Source organism: Podarcis erhardii (assembly GCF_964252035.2).
Source record: "Podarcis erhardii genome assembly, chromosome: 17".
Lineage (NCBI taxonomy): Eukaryota > Metazoa > Chordata > Lepidosauria > Squamata > Lacertidae > Podarcis > Podarcis erhardii.
Window position 1 is genome coordinate 30,180,406 of NC_138515.1, and position 22,678 is coordinate 30,203,083.

At 44.7% G+C, this 22,678-nt stretch overlaps 1 protein-coding gene across 1 annotated transcript in view; it reads left to right on the forward strand.

The window, feature by feature from the left end:
• Nucleotides 1–21,677, forward strand: part of IGFBPL1 (insulin like growth factor binding protein like 1) — a 41,562-nt gene extending 19,885 nt beyond the window's left edge. Inside the window, exons 2-5 of the mRNA XM_081845565.1 lie at nt 16,797–16,906; nt 18,558–18,674; nt 19,232–19,385; nt 21,453–21,677. Of these exons, the coding sequence (XP_081701691.1) occupies nt 16,797–16,906; nt 18,558–18,674; nt 19,232–19,381 (377 nt within the window). The 3' untranslated portion in view covers nt 19,382–19,385; nt 21,453–21,677. The remainder of the gene's footprint in view (nt 1–16,796; nt 16,907–18,557; nt 18,675–19,231; nt 19,386–21,452) is intronic.
• The last annotated feature ends 1,001 nt before the right edge of the window (nt 21,678–22,678 follow it).

Consider the following 22,678-nt stretch of genomic DNA (forward strand, 5'->3'; position numbering starts at 1 on the left):
TATTGGCTTTTTGTTGTGTTGTTTAGTCATTTAGTCGTGTCCAACTCTTGGTGACCCCCTGGACCAGAGCACGCCAGGCACTCCTGTCTTCCACTGCCTCCCGCAGTTTGGTCAAACTCCTGCTGGTAGCTTCGAGAACACTGTCCAACTATCCCATCCTCTGTCGTCCCCTTCTCCTTCTGCCCTCCATCTTTCCCAACATCAGGGTCTTTTCCAGGGAGTCTTCTCTTCTCATGAGGTGGCCAAAGTATTGGAGCCTCAGCTTCAGGATCTGTCCTTCCAGTGAGCACTCAGGGCTGGTTTCCTTCAGAATGGATCGGTTTGATCTTCTTGCAGTCCATGGGACTCTCAAGAGTCTCCTCCAGCACCATAATTCAAAAGCATCAATTCTTCGGCGATCAGCCTTCTTTATGGTCCAGCTCTCACTTCCATACATCACTACTGGGAAAACCATGGCTTTAACAACACGGACCTTTGTGGGCTTAGGCATTGGCAAAAGACTATATCTGACCCCTGCCCCCTTTGCAGGAAGTCTGTAAGGGTAAACCACCCAAAGGGAAACTGCTTCGGGAGAACCCGCCTGCATCTCCCCTGGTGCCCCCAGAGGCCTGGCATGGCCCTAGCCCCTCAAGCAGACTTCAGACAAGATCCAGGCCCTGGATTCCTTTAATGGAATACCCTTGAAATGGAGGGGCAGGTGATGGCCGACCTCCCCTCCCCCACTCAACAATAAGCCAATGCCTAACCGCCAAACCTTACAAATTTGTGACGATTACAGTGGTGCCTCGCAAGACGAAATTAATCTGTTCCGTGAGTCTCTTTGTATAGCGGTTTTTTCGTCTTGCAAAACAAGCCCATTGACAGCTTAGCGGATTAGCGCTATTAGCGGTTTAGCGGCTTTTAGCAGCTTTTAGCAGCTTTTAGCAGCTTTTAGCAGCTTATCAGCTTAGCGGATCAGCTGATAAGCGGCTTAGCTGCTTAGAAAAAGGGGGGGAGGGGAAAAAACCCGCAGAAACTCGCAAGACATTTTCATCTTGCGAAGCAAGCCCATAGAGAAATTCATTTTGCGAAGCGCCTCCAAAACGGAAAACCCTTTCGTCTAGCGGGTTTTCCGTCTTGCGAGGCGTTCGTCTTGCGGGGCACCACTGTACTAAGAGGTAGGCAAAAACCAAGTGGCCCATGCCAATTCGCCAAATGGAAAAATTCCTACCCGGTCCCCAACCCAAGACGGGCAACCAACCGAAGTCCAAAGTAAGGCCAAAGGACATTTAAATTAAAGGGAGGGTGTTCGGCAGTGTGAAACAGGTGCTTGGCACACGTCACGCTACCGCTTTAATACATTCCCCCACGATCACCCATTGAAATTGATTGGGCAATAGCCCTGGGTGATCATGGTGCCACCCTGGCGTGAGGGTGATGGCTCCACCCACGCTGGGGACGGGACGGGACCGGGTTGAGGGCCTGCGCACAACCAGGACCATCTATTAAGATGATTCCTTTTGCACAGCAGACAGATGCAGTTCAACTCAGGGCAAATCCGACTGATCACGAGAGAGAGGCTGCACTGTGTGGTGGAAAAGAGGGCAAGACTGTCATTGGCTGCTTGAAAACCAGCTGCTGGGAATCACAAATGAGGAGAGCGCTGTTGCAACCAGGTCCTACTTCCTGGATTCCCATTGACATGGGCCACCAGAGGCTGGTCTGGATCCAGTAGGCTCTTTTCCCCTTTCCAGAAAACATATGGTTACAAAAGTCGGCTGCCTGCCCCCCTCTTTGCCGAACGGTGGCAAGAGCCCATGGCATTCCAAATGCACACATGGGGTCTTTAGAGCAGTGTTTCCCAACCTTGGGCCTCCAGCTGTTTTTGAACTACAATTCCCATCATCCCTGACCACTGGTCTGGCTAGCTAGGGATGATGGGAGTTGTAGTCCAAAAACAGCTGGAGGCCCAAGGTTGGGAAACACTGCTTTAGAGAATGGAAGACACGGTGGAGACTGCCGTGGCTTTAAGAAATACAGTGGTACCTCGGGTTACATACGCTTCAGGTTATATACGCTTCAGGTTACAGACTCCGCTAACCCAGAAATAGTGCTTCAGGTCAAGAACTTTGCTTCAGGATGAAATCGTGCTACGGCAGCAGCAGGAGGCCCCATTAGATAAAGTGGTGCTTCAGGTTAAGAACAGTTTCAGATTAAGAACAGACCTCCAGAACGAATTATGTACTTAACCCGAGATACCACTGTATGGTTTATTCACCTATTTGCACCTTCAGTCTGCATGGAAGGAGTCCAGATCTGACAGCACAGACCTTTCAAGAGGGGCTTGTACCCCACAGAAGTGCAGTCCTTCTCTACAGCCAGCCCTGCAGCCAGCCTCTCCAAGATGGATCTCAGCTCTTCTTCCTCCTCCTTCATCCCAGGCACCCTTGCTCCCAAAGCATTTACCCTGGCAACCTTCCAAATCCCCAGTCTCTGTTTCACAAATCAGGGCATGGGGAAAGGAGTTCTCTTGTACTGTTAATGTCCCTCAATTGCTCTCTATTGTTCCTTAAAAGGGACATGGGTGGCACTGTGGTCTAAACCACTGAGCCTCTTGGGCTTGCCGATCAGAAGGTCGGTGATTTGAATCCCTGCAACCGTGTGAGCTCCCATTGCTCTGTCCCAGCTCCTGTTAACCTAGCAGTTCTAAAGCATGCCAGTGCAAGTAGATAAATAGGTACCTCTGCGGCAGGAAAGCAAACAACATTTCCATGCGCTCTGGTTTCCGTCACAGTGCTCTGCTGTGCCAGAAGCGGTTTAGTCATGTTCAACCTGAAAGTGAGATGAGCATCGCAAACCCCAGAGTCGCCTTTGACTGGACTTAACCGTCCAGGGGTCCTTTACCTTTACCTTTATTGTTCCTTAGCTTAGCCACAGGAATTCCTCTGCAGCTTGCATTCTCCCTTCATGTCCCAAATAATCAAAATCCTAGCATTTGTTATTTTCCAGGGTTTAGGGGGGGGTTCTCCCCCTTAAATCTATAACAATACGGCAATAATTTTATCGTGATAACTGGGGCTGCTGCTTCTCATCTCAGATCAGTGTTGCTTATTCTAATTCCCCGTGCAACATCACCTGCTCAGAGCCCTGGTTTTACGGTTGTACTTCTTTATGGTTATAATCTTAGATATGTCATAGTTTTAACATCAAGCTTTTTGTCACTTAGACGCAAAGAGCCCAATCTGCATGTGATGTATAGGACAGCTAATTAGCGGGTGGAACACCAGCTGAGTATCGTTGAATTTGCATCCATGGTGGCGCTAAACCATCAGATTCCAGGGAAGTGAAGAGTTAAGGTTCAAGAGGCTTGGGGGACCGGAATATTCTAGATGCATGGAGACTGACACTTTAATGATCTCAGAAATGGCTTGAGATGACAGGAACTAGGGTGACACAAATGTGGCATCGCCACCTGAGTGGCTTCAGAGGAAAAACGAGAGCTGATCCTTTGCTTAGATTTGCAGCCTAAAAGCGTCAAATTGCAGATGCTGCTTGAGGAGTTTCCATTATTACGGAGAGTGTATTATTAGTTTAAGGGGGAAACCCGTGCAATTATCATGAAACCTATTTGGGGGTCTTTTAGAAATCTGAAGCTCTGTTGCATACCATCTGCTAACCACCAAATGTTCTTTTCTTTGTTATAAATAAAGAATTTCAGCACCAAATACACACAAGCGTAAGCGACGATGAAATTCATTAGGCTGCAGTTCTGCATGTGAACAGGGCAGGTGGAGAAAGTAGTTTCAGACAGGTAGTTTTATTGAGAGAGAAAGCCTTCAGGAAAGGGGTCAATTTTGTGTGTGTGTGTGTGCGCGTGCGCGTACATATAGCTGAGGTGTGTTTTATGTTGTTGTTGTTTAGTCGTTTAGTCATTTAGTTGTGTCTGACTCTTCATGACCCCATGGACCAGAGCATGCCAGGCACTCCTGTCTTCCACTGCCTCCCGCAGTTTGGTCAAACTCATGCTGGTAGCTTCGAGAACACTGTCCAACCATCTCATCCTCTGTCGTCCCCTTCTCCTTGTGCCCTCCATCTTTCCCAACATCAGGGTCTTTTCCAGTGAGTCTTCTCTTCTCACGAGGTGGCCAAAGTATTGGAGCCTCAGCTTCACGATCTGTCCTTCCAGTGAGCACTCAGGGCTGATTTCCTTCAGAATGGATCGGTTTGATCTTCTTGCACCCAAGAGTCTCCTCCAGCACCATAATTCAAAAGCATCAATTCTTCGGCGATCAGCCTTCTTTATGGTCCAGCTCTCACTTCCATGCATCACTACTGGGAAAACCATAGCTTTTACTATACGGACCTTGTTGACAAGGTGGTGTCTCTGCTTATTAAGATGCTGTCTAGGTTTGTCATTGCTTTTCTCCCAAGAAGCAGGAATCTTTTAATTTTGTGGCTGCTGTCACCATCTGCAGATGCCATCAAGTATTAACCACCAACTCTCACTTGACTCTTTTTTTAAAACCTCGTGACCTTGGATGTACTAAAGATTAAAGACAGAGTGAAACCTGCTGGTACCATAACATAGAGGAGCTTTTTTAAAAACAAAACAAAACAAAACCAGGTGCATTTTGCCATCTGGGCCGGCTTATCTCTCCTACGCACATCATACCCAATCAGCCAGTCGGAGGATTTGAAGAAGTTCCCATCTGCATCTTGCTTCCCTCTCTTCTCCAGTTGAAGGGAAAAGGTGCAAGTGGGGAGAAGGCGGGAGCAGAAGAGATTTTCTTCTATGTGATAGTTGCACAAGGAGCTTGATTGACAGGTGCCTGGCTTAACCTTGAGCTTTAACTGATGCCAGCTATGGCTTTGCAACAGTGCAAGTAGAAATACGACGTTCAGAAATGTCCTGTCTCTCTTCTTTCTCTCCCCACTCCCAAATGAAAAAGAGATTCTGGTGGTAATCAATAGAAGAGTTACCCTTTATTTATTTTGGTTGTGTGGGGGGATGTAATTTTGCAGCTGTATTCACCTCCCCAAAAAACATGTAGGTCATTTTCATAGAACTTAGAGTTGCCCACATTTGGGACAGTGATTCCTAAGGTTTTTCAGGGCACCGCTCCCTTGGTTCCATAAACTCAGGCCCAGCACTCTTTCTCTATATATAGCATTACTCAGAATAAACATTTGCATGACCCACTAATGAAGATAATAACAATCAAACTCAAAATACAGTTGTACCTCGGTTTTCGAACGTAATCCATTCCAGAAGACTGTTCGACTTACGAAATGTTCGAAAACTGAAGCATGCATTTCCAGAAGCATTTATGTCCAGAAAACTCAATATGGAAGCCGTGTGGCACGTTCGGCTTCCGAAAAGCATTCAAAAACCGGAGCAGCTGCTTCCGAGTTTTCGGCGTTTGAAAGCCAAAACGTTTGACTTCCAAGTCCTTCAAAAACCAAGGTACCACTGTACTAACAAAGAATTCAGAATCCAATTAAAACTATTCAGTTCAATAAAACAAAACTGATGAACTTGGACCAGTGGAACCAACTTTTCAAAGTCTGAGAGTCGTTTACACCTTCATTGCTGCCATGCTTTCCCCTTGCCTCTTAGCACCTCCTTAGGTAATCTCATGCTGACAGCTTCCAGGAGCCACAGGTGAGAGCTGAGTGCAGGTTGGGGACCAAAGGTGGACAAGCTACCCCGGAAGGAGGATGACGGCAATCCCCATAGACCCCTGGAAATGGCTTTCACAAGATGGCTAAACCAGATAAAGGTAGCCGATGGGTCTCAAACCCTCGGTGAGTTAGGGACTTCCCTTGCATGCAAAGACAGGGTCCCATGGATTGAGCAGAAGAAGAGGAGGAGGAGTTTGGATTTGATATCCTGCTTTATCACTACCCTAAGGAGTCTCCAAGCGGCTAACATTCTCCTTTCCCTTCCTCCCCCACAACAAACACTCTGTGAGGTGAGTGGGGCTGAGAGATTTCAGAGAAGTGTGACTGGCCCAAGGTCACCCAGCAGCTGCATGTGGAAGAGTGGAGAAGCAAACCCAGTTCCCCAGATTACGAGACTACCGCTCTTAACCACTGCACCACGCTGGCTTTATTATTTATTATTATTTACAACAATAAAAGGCACAAAATGATACAATCAAAACCAATCAAGAAAAGTTAAAAACAGACATTGGTATCTATGTAAGTGAATGCAAAGATACTAAGAAACACAAGTTTAGAAAAGAAAAGGGCCCGTTCAATAATGACATGCAGAAATATTGTGCAATTTCCAGGAATTGAGAGATTACAGGAAGAAGAAGAAGAAGAGTTTGGATTTGATACCCCGCTTCATCACTCCCCTTCAGGAGTCTCAAAGCGGCTAACATTCTCCTTTCCCTTCCTCCCCCACAACAAACACTCTGTGGGGTGAGTGGGGCTGAGAGACTTCAGAGAAGTGTGACTGGCCCAAGGTCACCCAGCAGCTGCATGTGGAGGAGCGGAGACGCAAACCCGGTTCCCCAGATTACGAGACTACCGCTCTTAACCACTACACCACACTGGCTCTCAAGGTGAGACCAATAATGGGTCCAATGGTCAAGAAGGTGGTTCCTGCACGTGCTACAAAGGGACAGATGGGTCTCGTCAACCTGGGAAGGCAGTGTGGGATGTATCTGTTGGGATACTGCCGGGGAGACAGGGGCATCAGGCAGGCATCAAACAGGCCCCCAGCTGGCTCCACCCACCGGCTGGCAGCCGGTCTCCCTTGGAACAGCATCAACTAGCGACACGAGCCTCAGATACGTTTAGAGACCCGTGCACGCTCTATCAGCAGAGTGTGTAAATCATCTTGCAGCAGAAGAGGCGGACAGAGAAATGTGTAAGCATATTTACAGCATTTATTCAGCATAGTTCAGGAACAAAGGAAAACATGTCTGCTTCCCTTCGTCTCCAGCAAAACAGCAGTGTAGCAAAAGCAACATACAATGGAAGTTCCCAGCAGGTGCTGGAAGTAAACAGGCATGTGATACACAACAGTCATGCCTGGCCCTTTTAAGGTGGAATGGAACTATATCCTAACAGTATATTCACTGTAGCAATCAAATACAACATTTCCTGTTTCCTAGAGTGGACACACAGGGGAATGTTCCTCCAGACAGGGAGGACTTCCTGTCATACCTGCCCTGGGGCATCCTCCCCCTGTGTGTGACCAGGTAGATGGGCATGACCCTAGCACACCCTATAAAGGAACTAGACACACAGCTCTCTTCCTCTTTTGCTACTTTTCTTTTGCCATCTTCCTCTCTGTCGGCTCTCAGCCAACAGCACATGGGCTCATCCCTCACAAAGGATGAACCCACATTTTCTCTGTAACTGTAACTACAAGCTAAAGCCTGCCTTCAGGACCATACTGTGAACTGAACGCAAGTCAACTTCACCATTACTTTTAAAAGAAAACTGTTGTATCATTATTGGGGTTTTTTTAAAAAAATAATATTTATTAAGAGTTTAAAGATTACAAAAAGAAAGAAAAAGAATTAAACAAATCAATATAATACGATACAAAAACAAAAACACTACATAAAACATTGACAGATAGGTAGCCGTGTTGGTCTGCCATAGTCAAAACAAAAAAAATTCCTTCCAGTAGCACCTTAAAGACCAACTAAGTCAGTTCTTGGTATGAGCTTTCGTGTGCATGTGTATCTGAAGAAGTGTGCATGCACACGAAAGCTCATACCAAGAACTGACTTAGTTGGTCTTTAAGGTGCTACTGGAAGGAATTTTTTTTGATAAAACATTGAATTAACAAAACAAAACAAGAACAATTAAAAACACTTCCAATATTTTCAATCTTATCTTTCATTCACTTGTTTCATTGACTTCCTCACGCCTCCCTTTTTGTATTCCACTTCAATTAACTGTTTCAGCAATTCCTTTCCATCTTCCTGTTTTCTGTCCTGTAATTAATCTTAACATATTCTAACCTTGTTTTTTCCCTTTAATACATTAACAATCTATCTGTACCTAATTCCTTATAACATTTCTGCCAAAGCCATATAACTTCATTCCACCATTTTTCTAAAGCTCATTAATTTTACAATATTTCTGTAAATAATCTTTAATTTTTTTCCAATCTTCTTCCACCGACTCTTCTCCCTGGTCTCGGATTCTGCCAGTCATTTCCACCAATTCCATATAGTCCATCAACTTCATCTGCCATTCTTCCCGGGTGGGTAAATCTTGTGTCTTCCAATACTTCGCAATGAGTATTCTTGCTGCTATTGTTGCATACATAAAGAAAGTTCTGTCCTTCTTTGGCACCAATTGGCCAACCATGCCCAGGAGAAAGGCCTCTGGTTTCTTCAGAAAGGTATATTTAAATACCTTTTTCATTTCATTATAAATCATCTCCCAGAATGTCTTAATCCTTGGGCATGTCCACCAAAGGTGAAAGAATGTACCTTCAGTCTCATTACATTTCCAACATTTATTTTCGGGCAAATGGTAAATTTTTGCAAGCTTGACTGGTGTCATGTACCACCTGTAAATCATCTTCATTAAATTCTCTCTTAGGGCATTACATGCCTGTATCATTATTGTTTTTAAGAGGGAACTAAAGGGAAATTTACTAGGAACAATCCAATCTGGACAAGCCAGACTGGATTGCTCAACTTATATGGTTCTAATGAATGCATCAGCTAGCTTCCTGCAATGTACAAGGGAATGTGCTCTGCTACTAGCTCACTAACATGAGTGAGGAAGGATAATATTTAATCAATATATCCTGTCCTACCATCCTCAACATTCTCACAGGCAGCCGATCAAGGAGAAGGAAAACTCTGATCCTAAACTTCTGCCTTGTGGGATGTCTTCAGGAGAAGAAAAGGCAAAGGAGCAAACCCTACACAAATCTGGAGTAGCGTCCCCAGACAGTCGGATGGAGCCTTGTATGTGGTGCGCTAGGAAGACATGGAAACACCCCACAAGCAAATTGGGATGAATGCTCATTATGCTATACCCACTCAGAACAAATGCTTGATAAAGACCAGACATAGTCTGACCACCACATGCACTTTGTGCAAGCAAAGATGGATGGATGCTGAATAAACAGATTGTCTGCAGGAGCCTTAACTAGTTTCAATAGAAATGACAGCTCCTCATATTCAGCAAATGGTAATTATCAAGGAGTTCCAGGAAAGGATGCGCTGTGCGCTAATTTGCACTCCCTCCCTCCTTGCTTAGGGTCTTGGATAAGCTGCAAGAGACGAGGAACAGCCCGGGTGTCTCCATCTGCCTCCCAGCTTGGCTTAGCTCCCTGCACAAAGCTTGTACAGTCGGTCTTTGTAGTGGGGCCGGGGTGGATAGCGCCTGGAAAGAATTGTGTTGACATGTGGTGGTGAGAAAATGTGCTGATAAGAAATGGCCTTATAGAAGTGCACTCTGTTGTGTGGGGAGGGAGGGAGGGAGGGAGGGGGGGTAGTCATCAGAGCCAGAGCAAAGGGACAAAACAGCCGCAAGGGAAAGCCTTCGTAATGGTCACGTTTGAGAATGGATCAAAGGTTCTGTCCCCAGCTGGTTTTGAAATTCTGCAAAAATGCACACACAAGCATCTTATTAAAATATAGAGGACTGAAATCGGACTTGTTATTGATGATATTTAGATCCTACCTTTTCATTAAAGAGCTTTGAGTGTAGGACATACCGTATTTTTCGCTCCATAAGGCGCACCTGACCATAAGGCGCACCTAGTTTTTAGAGGGGGAATTCAAGGGAAAAAATATTATTTAAAGGGAGTGCTGAACAGAGCCTGTATGCATGCCAGGCTCTGCTCAGTGCTCCCTTTCGTGAGCCGCGTGGAGCGTGTGTGCGGCGCTTGCAGGCTTTTCCCCGAGGAGGGAGAAGCCCCCAAGAGCCACACACACACTCTGCACGGCTCTTTAAAGGGAGCACGGCTCTTGGGGACTTGCGGGGAAAAGCCAAGGATATCTGCGCTCTCTCTAGCTGTTCTGGCTTCTGGGGTAGCCCGCGAAACCTCTGCAGGGCAGCAGGGAGCCTTCATCCCACTGCCCTGAGAAGGCTTTGAGGGCTACCCCAGAGCTGCTTTGGAGTGTGGGGCATCTGTGCGCAGCCTGCCTGCTGCTCCCACGGCTGGCGGGAGAAGCCCGGGTACCCCCCCCCCAGCCCCAGGGACCACACATTCGCTCCATAAGACACACAGACATTTCCCCTTAGTTTTTAAGAGGAAAAAAGTGTGTCTTATGGAGCGAAAAATACGGTAAGTTGTCCCATTTTGCTTCTCTGCACCACAACCATGTGAGGCAGGCTGAGCTGGCCTAAGGTCCCCGGACCAGTTTCATGGCAATCTGGGTCTCTGCAGTCGCGAGTAACACTCCAGAATGCCACACCAGCCCCCCCCCCTTTTGCTTATTAACAGTTTGTTAGAAACACCACGTTGGAATCCTGCTGCCAGTTCTATTGTTGCCAATACAGTTTGAGAAAGAAAAGCCAAGCTAAGTTGGTTAGACAAAGGGCTGGATCAGAAGGCTTGAAGAAAGAGAGCGCATCACTTTTATGTGGAAAGGCTTCCCAAAATCTGACACTTGTATCTCATCCCCAACCTTATGTTTAAATAAAAATCCCAAATATATACTGGACACCCTAGTCCTGCTAGGTATATTTCTCCACCAGGAGTAAGGAACCTTTTCAACAACTTTCTGAGGGCCACATACAGTGGTACCTCAGGTTACATACGCTTCAGGTTACATACGCTTCAGGTTACAGACTCCGTTAACCCAGAAATATTGCTTCAGGTTAAGAACTTTGCTTCAGGATGAGAACAGAAATTTTGCTCCGGCAGCGCGGCAGCAACAGGAGGCCCCATTAGCTAAAGTGGCGCTTCAAGTTAAGAACAGTTTCAGGTTAAGTACAGACCTCCAGAACGAATTAAGTTCTTCACTCGAGGTACCACTGTACTTGTGAATATGACCAGAGCCATGCAGGATTCTGACATTTCTGGGCACATATACATGGGCATAGCTGGGGGGAGGCAGCTGCCCCCACCCCCAATATCAAGTCAATAAATAAAAATACTTAACTAAAAGTATAATTAATGAAAGAATTTGAAATTGAAATGCCCACTGAGGTCACTTGGATGATGTTGTGGGTGCATTCTGGTGAAGATTTCAACAATTTTTTCTGAGCACTTGGAGTCAAAAGAAAGTAATTTGAAACAACTGTTGTTGGTGCCGAAATCCCAAAGGAGCAGAAAAGACTATTTATGTCTGCAACCACGGCTGCACGGATGTTACTGGCCCAGAGATAGGAAGAAGATAAAGTCCCTACCAGAGAAGAATGGCAGATGGAGTTAATGGACTATGCTGAAAGGGCTAAAATGACTGGAAGAGTCAGAAATCAGGAAGAGCAAAATTTTAACAAGGAATGGGAAAAATTTATAACTTATCTTAAAGACCATTGCAAACCTTTAAAATCATTAGTAGGATTGGAACAGCACTTGTAGTTTAAGGTTGATTCTGGAAGAGCTAAAGGATTTGGAGTATCATAAAAGACGCGGGAAGAAATAATTAATAATAGAACCTACAAAGGGGAGGATAGAGGTCCAGGAGATTCCTTGGAATCTTGTTTTTATGATTTATGTTTGATATAGCTCTGTAAATTTTTAATTTGAAAAACCAAATACAGTGGTACCTCGGGTTACATATGCTTCAAGTTACATACGCTTCAGGTTACAGACTCTGCTAACCCAGAAATAGTGCTTCAGGTTAAGAACTTTGCTTCAGGATGAGAACAGAAATTGTGCTCCAGCAGTGCGGCGGCAGCAGGAGGCCCCATTAGCTAATGTGGTGCTTCAGGTTAAGAACAGTTTCAGGTTAAGTACAGACCTCCGGAACGAATTAAGTACTTAACCCGAGGTACCACTGTAAATAAATAAATTTGTAAAACAACAACAACAACAACAAAAACCTGTTGTTGAGACCTTTCATTCCGAATCTGCTAGACAGAGCCAAGCAGAGGATGAGTTTTTCCTAACAGAGTTTTTCCTGCCCCTCCCCCATGCACACATACAAACTTCCCTCCATCAAAGAAATCAAGGGACATTATCAGGGTTGTTGTTGTAAATTCGATTTATATACTGCCCTTGATCAAAAGACCCCAGGACAGTCTTCCCTATTGAATTGGCAGACCACCCTTTGCACCTCAGTTTTCGAACGTTTCGGAAGTCAAACGGTCTTCTGAAACAGATTACGTTTGAAAACCGAGGTTCCACTGTATTATTAGACAGAGCCCAAACATTTGCATTTGTGCAGGTGGTTTGGATTGTGTTCCTTGGTGCATATTTCAGATCTTTTCAGCAAACCAAGAGCAGTGATAGGGGTTGCACGATGAACCGCCGACAATTAAACCCTGGAAGAACCATAAACAAGATCCCATTGTGCCCTCCGTACGTCAGGTGCAGGTTTTTCACACACATGCACAAAATGTTACATTTACATCTGAGGGGCAACCGCATCTCAAAGCAGGTGTGAACAATTATGCCATTAGACACATACACACTGCAAAAAAAACCAAAACACACACACACACACAAATCTTGGAACAGAAGGGACTCAGCAGGTATTAATCCTGGGATCCAAAGGGAATTATTCTGCATTCTGTATAGAAAGCTTCATCTCCTTACAGACTCAGTTAAGTAGCATTAATACAAATATTCATTTGTCAATGGTAATTTTACAGATGGGAGAGCTCCTAACAGATGGCCTTCCTTTCTCCTCCCACCCACCCAAGAGCAGTGTAGCCAGGGACAGGTGCCAATGGAGGAGGAAACCCCGTGTCCTTCCTATTTCCTGAGCTGAAGACATCCTCTGCTGTGTCCTCTATTCCCCCAGCATCTGTGGCGGGTGGCAGGTGCGATGGCAGCAGCCCCATGGAAGACGTGCCGCCATGTCGATTCCGGAGAGCTAAGCTCCATATAGATGGGAACTCTAGCAGGGTTGGCATTGTGCTTCCAGAGACTGATTCGGAGGTCTCCCCCTGAGATAATTGCCGTCTGAAAGGGCTAATGCCGAGGGAATCCAGGGAGCCCGCGTCTTCCTCGGCGTCGTAAAAGCCGGAAGAAAATTGGCTTAATTTCGCCAGGGTGTCCCCGCAAAGGAGGCTTGCCGTTGTTCTGAAATGTTGCCATAGATACCGCCAACAAAGCACTCTGCGTGAAATAAAACGAGGGGAAATGTAGGGAAATGAAGACACCTGAACCGTTGCGTTCCCTTTGTTGTGCCACAGGCTTGGCAGACAAACGCACCCCCAGCCCCCCAAGAGATATTCATAGAAGTGAAGCTAGGTTGAAAGAGGACTTGCTTCTGATGGTATGAAATGCAAACTCGGCCCCTTCTTACTTCTGGTTAATAAGGTTTTGCCGTTGTATCACAAAACCTCCTTGATCAAAAGCAACCACGACACAAAATACATTTGTGTGTGCTTCACAGACAGTGATCCTCATAGCTGTCAATTTACAGATTTGAAAATCAGGGACCAGCAGCCTTGAAAATAAGGGACCAGCATCCAAAATAAGGGACCTGCAGCCTCACCTGTTCCAGGCACTCCAGTCTTCTTGTCCTCCTGCAGTCTGGTCAAACTCATGCTAGGTAGCTTCGAGAACACTGCCCAACCAACTTTGTAACCAGAGGTTCAACTGAATAGAATCTGAATCACATGCACCACAAGGCCTATGCAGCCTCAACTTAAGATGGCTCCCCGGCCTGGCTTTGCACTGCAAAGTTTGCAGCAGCACATGCAACAAAATGGCGTCCAGCATTCAAAAAACCCCTCAGCTTGCATTAACTAGCCACACACAAGGCATGCAAGCTCCACCCCCCAGTCGTTCTTAGACTTCTTATTGGGTGAGCAACACAGCCAAGCAACACAGTTGGAGCCTCCCTCCTCTCAGGCCGGCAAGGAGGGAGGGAGAGGAGCTGCTTCCTTTGAATTTTAAGGGACATCATTTAAGGGACATTTAAGGGACATCCATCAATCAGGGACAGCAGCGGGACATGGCACTGGAATAAGGGACTGTCCCTTCAAATAAGGGACACTTGACAGCTATGGTGATCCCCCACTCTCAAACCAGTTTCAACTCAATGAAAAGCTCTTTGTTGGTCCACAGACATCGCGGCATTTTTTCTTCCAGCGATGAAAGCTCTTCTGCTCAGTGAGCAGACCGTAGACACCCAAGAACATCGCAACTGGATGCAGCTGGAGAATACTTGCAACCCACTAGCCCAATTCAAATGCAGCACTAAACCATAAGTTTTGCATTGCGTGGCAAGGTCCCAACCGCCCGCCCCCCCCCCGGAGGTTGAATAAAGACACTTGACACCAGTATTTTAGGTTAATGGGCTAAAAAGGCCACAACTTTATTGGCTTCAGATTGTGAGTGGTACAGTCATACCTCGGGTTGAAGTAGCTTTGGGATAAGCATTTTCGGGTTGCGCTCCGCGGCGACCCGGAAGTAACGGAGTGTGTTACTTCCAGGTTTCACCGCTCGCGCATGCGCAGGTGCTCAAAATGACGTTACGTGCATGCACAGAAGTGGTGAATCGCGACCCACGCATGCACAGACGCGGGTTGCATTCACTTCAGGATGAGAACGGGGCGCCGGAACGGATCACGTTTGCATCCAGAGGTACCACTGTATTGGCTTAGGCATTGGACCTAACTGACTATAACTGACTCATGCAGGGAGTCTGGGAAGGGTTAACCGTCAGTAGGGGGAGTCCTGCTGATGCACATCAACTAGGAGCTCTCCCGGGGTCACCAATAGGGGTTGTGCCTTAGACCCCAGCCTCCCCAGGCTTCGGCCAGGGCCACACACCCCGGAATCCTTTAACAGAATACCCTTCAATGTGCAGGGGAGGTGATGGCACCCCCTCCTCTCCTCCAGAAATATTCCAATGCCTAACTGCCAAACCTTACAAAGTTGTGATGATTTGCTACAAGGTAGGTGAAAACCAAATGGCCCGTGCCAATTTGCCAAGTGGAAAAAGTCCTACCAGGCCCCTCAACGGCGACCAACCAAAGTCCATAGCAAGGTCAAGAGATGAAAAACCTAAAGGGTGTGTGGGTGGGAAAACCGGAGCAGGTGGAAGCGTGAAAAGGGGACAGCTCCCCAATGCGTCCTGCTTAAATCAAGCAGGTCACACACCCAGACCAATCGGATTGGTCGCCTGGGCAGTGACACGGCTGGGAATCCCCCCCGTCGTGCGGGGCTGACCACATGCCCCACACAAGTGGAGGGGTCGTGAGAGCCCGCAACTCCACCTCCTCCTTAAGGCGGAAGTGGCTTTATGGGAACGGAAACAACAGGTTGTTTCAACTGCGGTCTGCTGAAACAAGCCAGGATTAGAAACCGTAGCTTGATCTTGGCTTGCTTTAATAAGCTATACTTGAATCTAACACAAATTGGTCCAGTCGTGACATAAAGACAAACTGTGGGTAGTCTAACTGACGGAAGAAGTGCTTATGGTCTCCTCAAGGCCTTACAAGAAGAGGAGGAGGAGTTGGGCAAAGGTGTTTTCCTGAATCTCAAGCCAACCTCATTACACGAATGGCGTGAAATTTGCCTTTTTAAATTTGTCCCCTAAATTGTCGCAGTTTAGTGGTTAGCTACTCAGAAACTGCTAGAAATGACAACTTTTCATACTGTGCCTTTATAGAGAGGCCTTCCAAATATTTCCAATACCTAGAAATTAATATTCTTGCAGCTGTGAAGAAAAATCCAGCTAAAGTTTTACTTTTCCCATCATTGTTCTGGTTGTCCCGAATATTAATTGATTCACCCTCTCTTCGTGCTCTATTTACATATATTTTTTTTTTTTAAATAGGTTTTTTTCAGGGTCTGAAATCAACTTGCAAACAGTTCAGTAGTGGCAGGAAGAAAGCTATGCAGAAGCAGTCTGGGTCCAGTATGAGGAAACACAGTTTGAATCTATGAGAAAGGGACACAGCTCCACGTGCTGGATAATCGGAGCCTTTTCTTTTTCTTTTCTTTTTCCTTTCTGTTGTCAAAGGCAGCTCCATAACCGCGAGGGCTTGGATGATGAACAAAATGAAATGAAAGTAGCAGTTTATGGCGTTCAGATTTTGTAAATGGGGCATGCTATAAATTGGGGGACAGATATTTTTTTTCCAGGGCAGCAGCAGACTAAACACAGTCCTAAAGCCAATGGATGAATTTTATTTGCCCTGCCTTAACACAAAGAATTAGCATACTTTAAGCACAACAAAAAGTGTAGCCAATCAATTTTTTAGCTAGCTTCCCGTTCTATAGAAAAACTCATTATGCCTAATTAGGCCTAGGACTAAATTAGGACTAAGTAAATAAATAAGAAAAAGTACGATAAGAAAAGTTAGGAAATATGATTATGACTGTGATATGGTTTTATGAAATAATGATATTGGAAACTGCTATATATAATTACTAAGAAATTCAGATAGAAGAGATTAGAGGAAGTCAAGTAATATGTTTATGAAGATGGATTTTAATTAATTAATTAAGTTTTAGTTTACGAGGTGATTGGATGTATTTTATGTTTTATAATTCTTTCTTCTTCTTTTTCTTTTCATTTGACTTTTTTTCTTTTATTATTGTTTATTCTCTCTTTGGTTATGTTTTTGTATGAAAAATAATAAATATTATTGGGCGGGGGGGGGGGACAAAACTCATTATGCCAAAGGACTACATATATGACAAGCCCACGAAACTGCCATTCTGAAATGCATGTATTTCCCCCCTGCTCTTCCAGCTCCCGCTATTGTTGTACCCCCAAAGAGGATTCACAATGTAACTGGAGCCCAAGTCTACCTGTCTTGTGAAGTGAAAGCAGTCCCGACACCCATCATCACCTGGAAGAAGGTATGCGAAAGATGCCAGGTATTTTATGGGGTAGAGATCTAGAGCTGAGCCAGCCTTGTTTCTGATGTTAGATGCTGAAGCTTCTGTCATTTTGGGAAATGATATATAATGAGCTGAAAAAAATGTTCAAATTAACTTTTATTTTTTTAAAGAAACAGAGGCTTTTTTATTAGGAGTTGTAGGTGCTGATATTCCAAGGGAGAGGGAAAGACTTTTCATGTATGCAAAAACAGCCACACAGATGTTACCAGCCCAGAGATGGAATGAAGATAAAGTCCCAACCAGAGAAAAATGGCAAATTAAACTGTTGGGACTATGCCAAAACTGACCGGAAACCAAGGAACGCAGGAACCAAGAAGACCAAAACTTTAACAAAGAATGGGGAAAAATTGTAATTTATATTGGAGACCACTGTAAGCAGATGAAAACATTAGCAGGATTGTAATAACACTTGTAATGTAGCAATTACTGTGGAGATAATGGAGTTGTATAAAATATGGACTATTGAAAAAGATGCAGCAGAAAAGGTTAGGACCCATGGAAGGGGAGATGGGAAGTCTAGATATTCGGAGGAATCTTTAAATGTGGATGGTTATATTGTTACAATTTTATATTTGTAAAATCAATTTATTATAGAAGATGAAGCTTCACTTTCAGGTAGAGCCAGTGATCTGGAAACTGATATATAGGCTGTTGTCCTCTCCAGATCTTGGTTTTCCTACAACTGACTTCCCCCAACCTGGTGCCCTCCAGGTATTTGAACTACATCTCCCATCAGCCTCTACCAAAACATCTGGAGGGCACTAGCTTAAGGAAGGCTGTTCTCATAACCAAGAAGTTCAGATGGCCTAGATGTTTACATCAAATTTAGAATCATAGAATTGTAGAGTTGGAACCACAAGGATCATCTGGTCCAACTCCCTGCAATGCAGGAATCTTTTAGCCAACGTGGGCTCAAACCCATTTCTCTGAGATTAAGTCTCCTGCTCTACCGAACAAGCTTGAAGTGGTATAACAGCACCACTCAAGGTTGCTTACAATACTAGCAATAGGAACCAGGGGATTCAAATATCAGGAGTTCAGCCCTATACTTATGTAGGACCCTGGCAGAGATACATGCCCGACTGGCATGTTCTCTCTCTCCTGGCCAATCGTTCGGGAGCTTCAAAAGCTTCTGCCTGAACATCACAGCGAATGATGCCAACCAACATCGGCACACTTAGGGATCCGCAGAGTTTGCACAGTTGCATAACAGACCTCAGCAACTCAGCATTTTGGCTAATCTACTTTATTTACATATAAACACACACGGAGCACTGCAGCATGGCTTCCTCTCTCTCTAGCATCAGACAGCAAAGAGAAAAAGAACAAAGGACAATAGTCCCACTTCACGGAACACATTAACACAAACATCCTGTCTCCGTCACTTCCCACACTGTGGAGTCGAAACATACACCGTCATGTGATAGACAAAAATCCCATGACTGCAATCACGGAGCAGGAATTCTAACATCAAATGCAAAAACAGCATCCAATTTTATGGCCCAGGAAATGTCCAGGAAAACTGAGTTTCATGGAGGGTGGGGTTCACAATCGGATCTGAGCTTAAAGCCTGTGTCTACTGTGTTTTCACCTTGCTAAAACTCTGCAGGTCACGGAGTCCCCAAAGGGAGTGAAGCTCTTAGAGGAACTTCCTGGAGACAGAGTCAACATGGCAGTGCAGGTCCGAGGCGGTCCTTCAAAACACGAGAGCACAGGCTGGGTTTTGGTAAGTTCCCATTGCACTATATAGTTCAAGAGTGCCCCTCCGTACAGCAGTAGATTCCCTCATTGCAAGAAGTGAGGTTACAGGGAACCAGACAGAGGGCCTTCTCGGTAGTGGCACCCGCCCTGCGGAACGCCCTCCCTTCAGATGTGAAGGAAATAAGCAGCTATCTTCTCTTCAAAAGACATCTGAAGGCAGCCCTGTTTAGGGATGTTTTTAATATTTAATGCTTTATTGTTTTTAACACTTGATTGGAAGCCGCCCAGAGTGGCTGGGGAAACTCAGCCAGATTGTTGTTGTTGTTGTTGTTGTTGTTGTTGTTGTTGTTGTTGTTGTTGTTGTGGAGCAGCATTACTGAACAACAAATAGAGCAGGATGATGTGTGGACTAAATCCATTATTATTGCATCAGTGTTGCAGAATATCCCTGGAAAAAACCCATCAGTCTTCCCTTGTGGCAGCTGCCATGAATTCTGAATCTATGAATTGTACAGACAGGAACTAACCCTTTTGGTTGCTACGGTTCACCTTTTCTTCTTTGTGTGTCTGTCTCCCTTCCAGATTAACCCACTGACAAAAGAAGACGAGGGCATTTACCAGTGCCATGCTACAAACATGGTGGGAGAAACACAGGCAGAGGGGAATATTAAAGTCCTAGAGCAAAGCAAAAATAAGAGGGGTAATTTCCCGGCATCGGATGACATGAAGTAGCAAGGTAATGTTGATGCTGCTAAGTCCTCTTTGAGTCTAGGAGTGCCATTTTAAGACATTGTGTATGTCCAGCTTGGGTCATAGTCAGCACTGATTTGTACATGGTTTACATGGTGTTAACGAAAAGGTTCCTGCCCGGAGGAGCTTACAGTGTTAATTTCAACTCATGGAGAGAAAGGCAGAGCCATGAATACCAAGGAACTTCTAGAACAGCCTTAAAAATAAGCCTTCATAATAGTGCACTAAGAGGCTGGCAGCCAGTGTTCTGTCCAAACGTGGGAAATCCCTCCTTACCAACTAGCATGTAAATACTAGTTAGCAAGCCATTTTGGGAAAAGCCTTTTCTCAAACAAGCTAGCTGAATAAAGTACAGCAGATGGATGAGTTTCCTTTCCTCGGAGATTCATCCCTCTTCCCTCTCTCACCTGCTTGGAATTCTACACTCACCTCCATGAAATTCCTGGTCTACTATCATGCTTCATTCCAATGTATTTAAGGGTTGTTTTTTTTCCAGGACTGGGGGGTTAAGACAAAGGCTTCGTTTTTAAGCAGCTTAGTGTAGTTACGGACGACAGGTAAAAGGAATTGTAGAGGGATTCTTGGCCCAGAGATGGAAAGAAGATAAAGTCCTGACCAGAGAAGAATGGCAGATTAAGTTGATGGATTATGCCCAAAAAAAGCTTAACAACGTTGGCCTACCCCCCTAAAAAAAGCTGGACAACTCTGAACTCCCCCCCCCAAAAAAAAACAACCAGTAGATCACTTCCATTTGTTTTTTCTGGGAGTAGATCACAGTCTCTTGGGAGTTGGACATCCCTGGAATAACACTTGTAGTTTAATGGGAATTTTGGACATAATGGAGATGTAAAAGATATGGATTATTATAAAAGATGCAGGAGGAAATGATTTACAATAGTACCCACAAAAGGGAGGGGGGAAGTCCAGGAGATTCTTTGGAATCTTGTTTTTATGTTGTATGTTGAATATGTGATTGAAAAACTTTAATCTGAAAAACCAAATAAATAATTAAAAAATCGTAGAGGGATTCCATTTTGCTCATCATCCCGTTTTCAATGCCCCTTGCAGGATAAAGTGTGTTGTGAGATGGTGTCAACAAGTTTGGCACCATCACACCTGAGGACATATCACACCTGGTTCAGGGGACCTCTCAGTCTGCTCCCCCCCCCCCCATGTACTTTAAGATCAGCTAAGGAATCCCAGCTTAAAGTGTCTCTGCCTCTTAGCCGTCAAGTAAATGGGTGGATACAACAGTTGCACTCCATTCTCCTCCCATCTGTGGAACTTCCTTCCTAGAGAGGAGTGTTCATTACTGAGCTGCTTTTTACATGGTGAAATGTGGGCATGTAGACAGGTTTTTCCCAATTTATTGCTGACAGGTTGGGGTTTTTTTTGTGACATGTTCTTTCAGGCGACAGACTTTGTCATTTAAATGTGATTTTATTGCAACTACTGCGTTTTCACAGTGCTGCAAGCTGCTTTGAAAGCCTTTTGAGGCTATCAAATGGGAGGGGGTTAATAAGGCTCAAAACAAGTCAGCAAGCGAGCATTGAGATTATTCTTTGAATGTAAATGCTCCAAAATCCAGAAGGATAGGGAAAGCGGTTTTCTTATTTGCACTGTTCCCACAATAGAGTGGATCATGTTGCTGGAAGTAGTATTCTCCAAGAGCAAAGATTCTTGTCATGCACTGAGTACTTCCATCTTCTAGGTACGCCTCCAGGCATGTCAGTATTTTGCAGGAGATTCATGCAGATGCTTTCGGTTTGCACAATTAAAGTGTCATGTGGCCCTAGCATAACATATCCACTTGAAAGAAAATCTCAGAGTTAATCCCTACCACAAAATACTGACAGCCTGGAGACAATCTGAGAGAGAAAGCTATCAGAAAATGGGTTAAAAAGAGAAGTGAATAGTAGTACTTGCTTTTCTACAATTTCCGCAGCAATGTGGCCCTCTAATTTGGCCAAAGTAATTTTCAAAGTGGATTTTGCTGCACAACCAGATGATCTCACCCAATAACTGTCTTTTCCCCTCCATCCCTTCCTTCTAGGATGAAGTGATCTGACTACCTCTGAGGGAATCAGAGCCAAGCAGACTAGAAACCCACGGAATAGTGATTTGCTTTCTTAACTTGCTGAAGACTAGAAGATACCATTTTGATATTCTTATTGATTAATGGTGCAATTTGCACACCTTTTTCTTAGAGTGTCTGATTAATACTGGGCATGTAGTGAATGATGTAATAAATGCTCAATAAAAGCATGGTTGGTTTTTTACACTCTTAATTTTTCTCTCTCTTTGTACTGCCGCTCAGATGTAGTTCTAGAACAGCACCTGAGCACCCTCTCCTCGTCTCACTGCAATTTACTATAAAAGACAAATCTCAACAGTAGAACTATAATACTTGTATCTTTGAAAGTAAACCCAAAGAAAGACTATTTGTTGTTGTCTTGACTTCTGGCAGTACACTGTCAGTTGTCTTTGCTTAATCCTTAAATAAGAAAAGGATTGCGACCTTTCCCCTCATTTTTCCATACTGCTATGCCTTTAACCTATCATGCATAATTTAAGCAAGGCAGAAGAGCAGGGCAGCAAAAAAAAATTAATGTAATCCTACATACACTTAACTAGGAATAAGTCCCATTGAATTCCATGGAGCGTACTTCCATGTATGCATAGGATTGTGCTGTGACACTGCCACAAACTTTCAGGCAAATTCAGTCATTCTGGTAGCACTTGTGGGCCAAAACAGCATCTTCAGATGCTTAAACAGAAGACATTTTTCATTATCAGCATTAGTCTACATGAGAAATGTAGGCATAGCTTTCCTTCCCAAGATAGTGATTACTTACAAGGTGCAATTTTCTAGCAGATCTGTGATTTCTCTTCTTCCAACGCCTCGAAAGATTCATTCCTGATCAAAGAAATCTGCACTAATCTGCATGACCGACAGCTGAAATAGCTATTTAAAAACAGCCACTATATTTTTGGGAAGAAAAAGCTACTGGCTGCTGACACCTGGTGGCTACTTTCATACACTGCAATTTTCTTTTCTCCCTTAAGGAGAGCAGTTGACATGGTACATCATTGATTTTTAACTCGCTTATAGTAAAGCTGGCATCACTGACTATTTGATATGGGGAAAGGAAGACTCACTAATAAGACTGCCAGCCTGTTAATAGTTTCAAGGATTGCCTTGTGGAATCGAACCAAGATGAGCACTCTGTCTCCCAAAAGCCAGGTGCCCTTTTAAAGTATGCCTCTTCTGACTGTGGA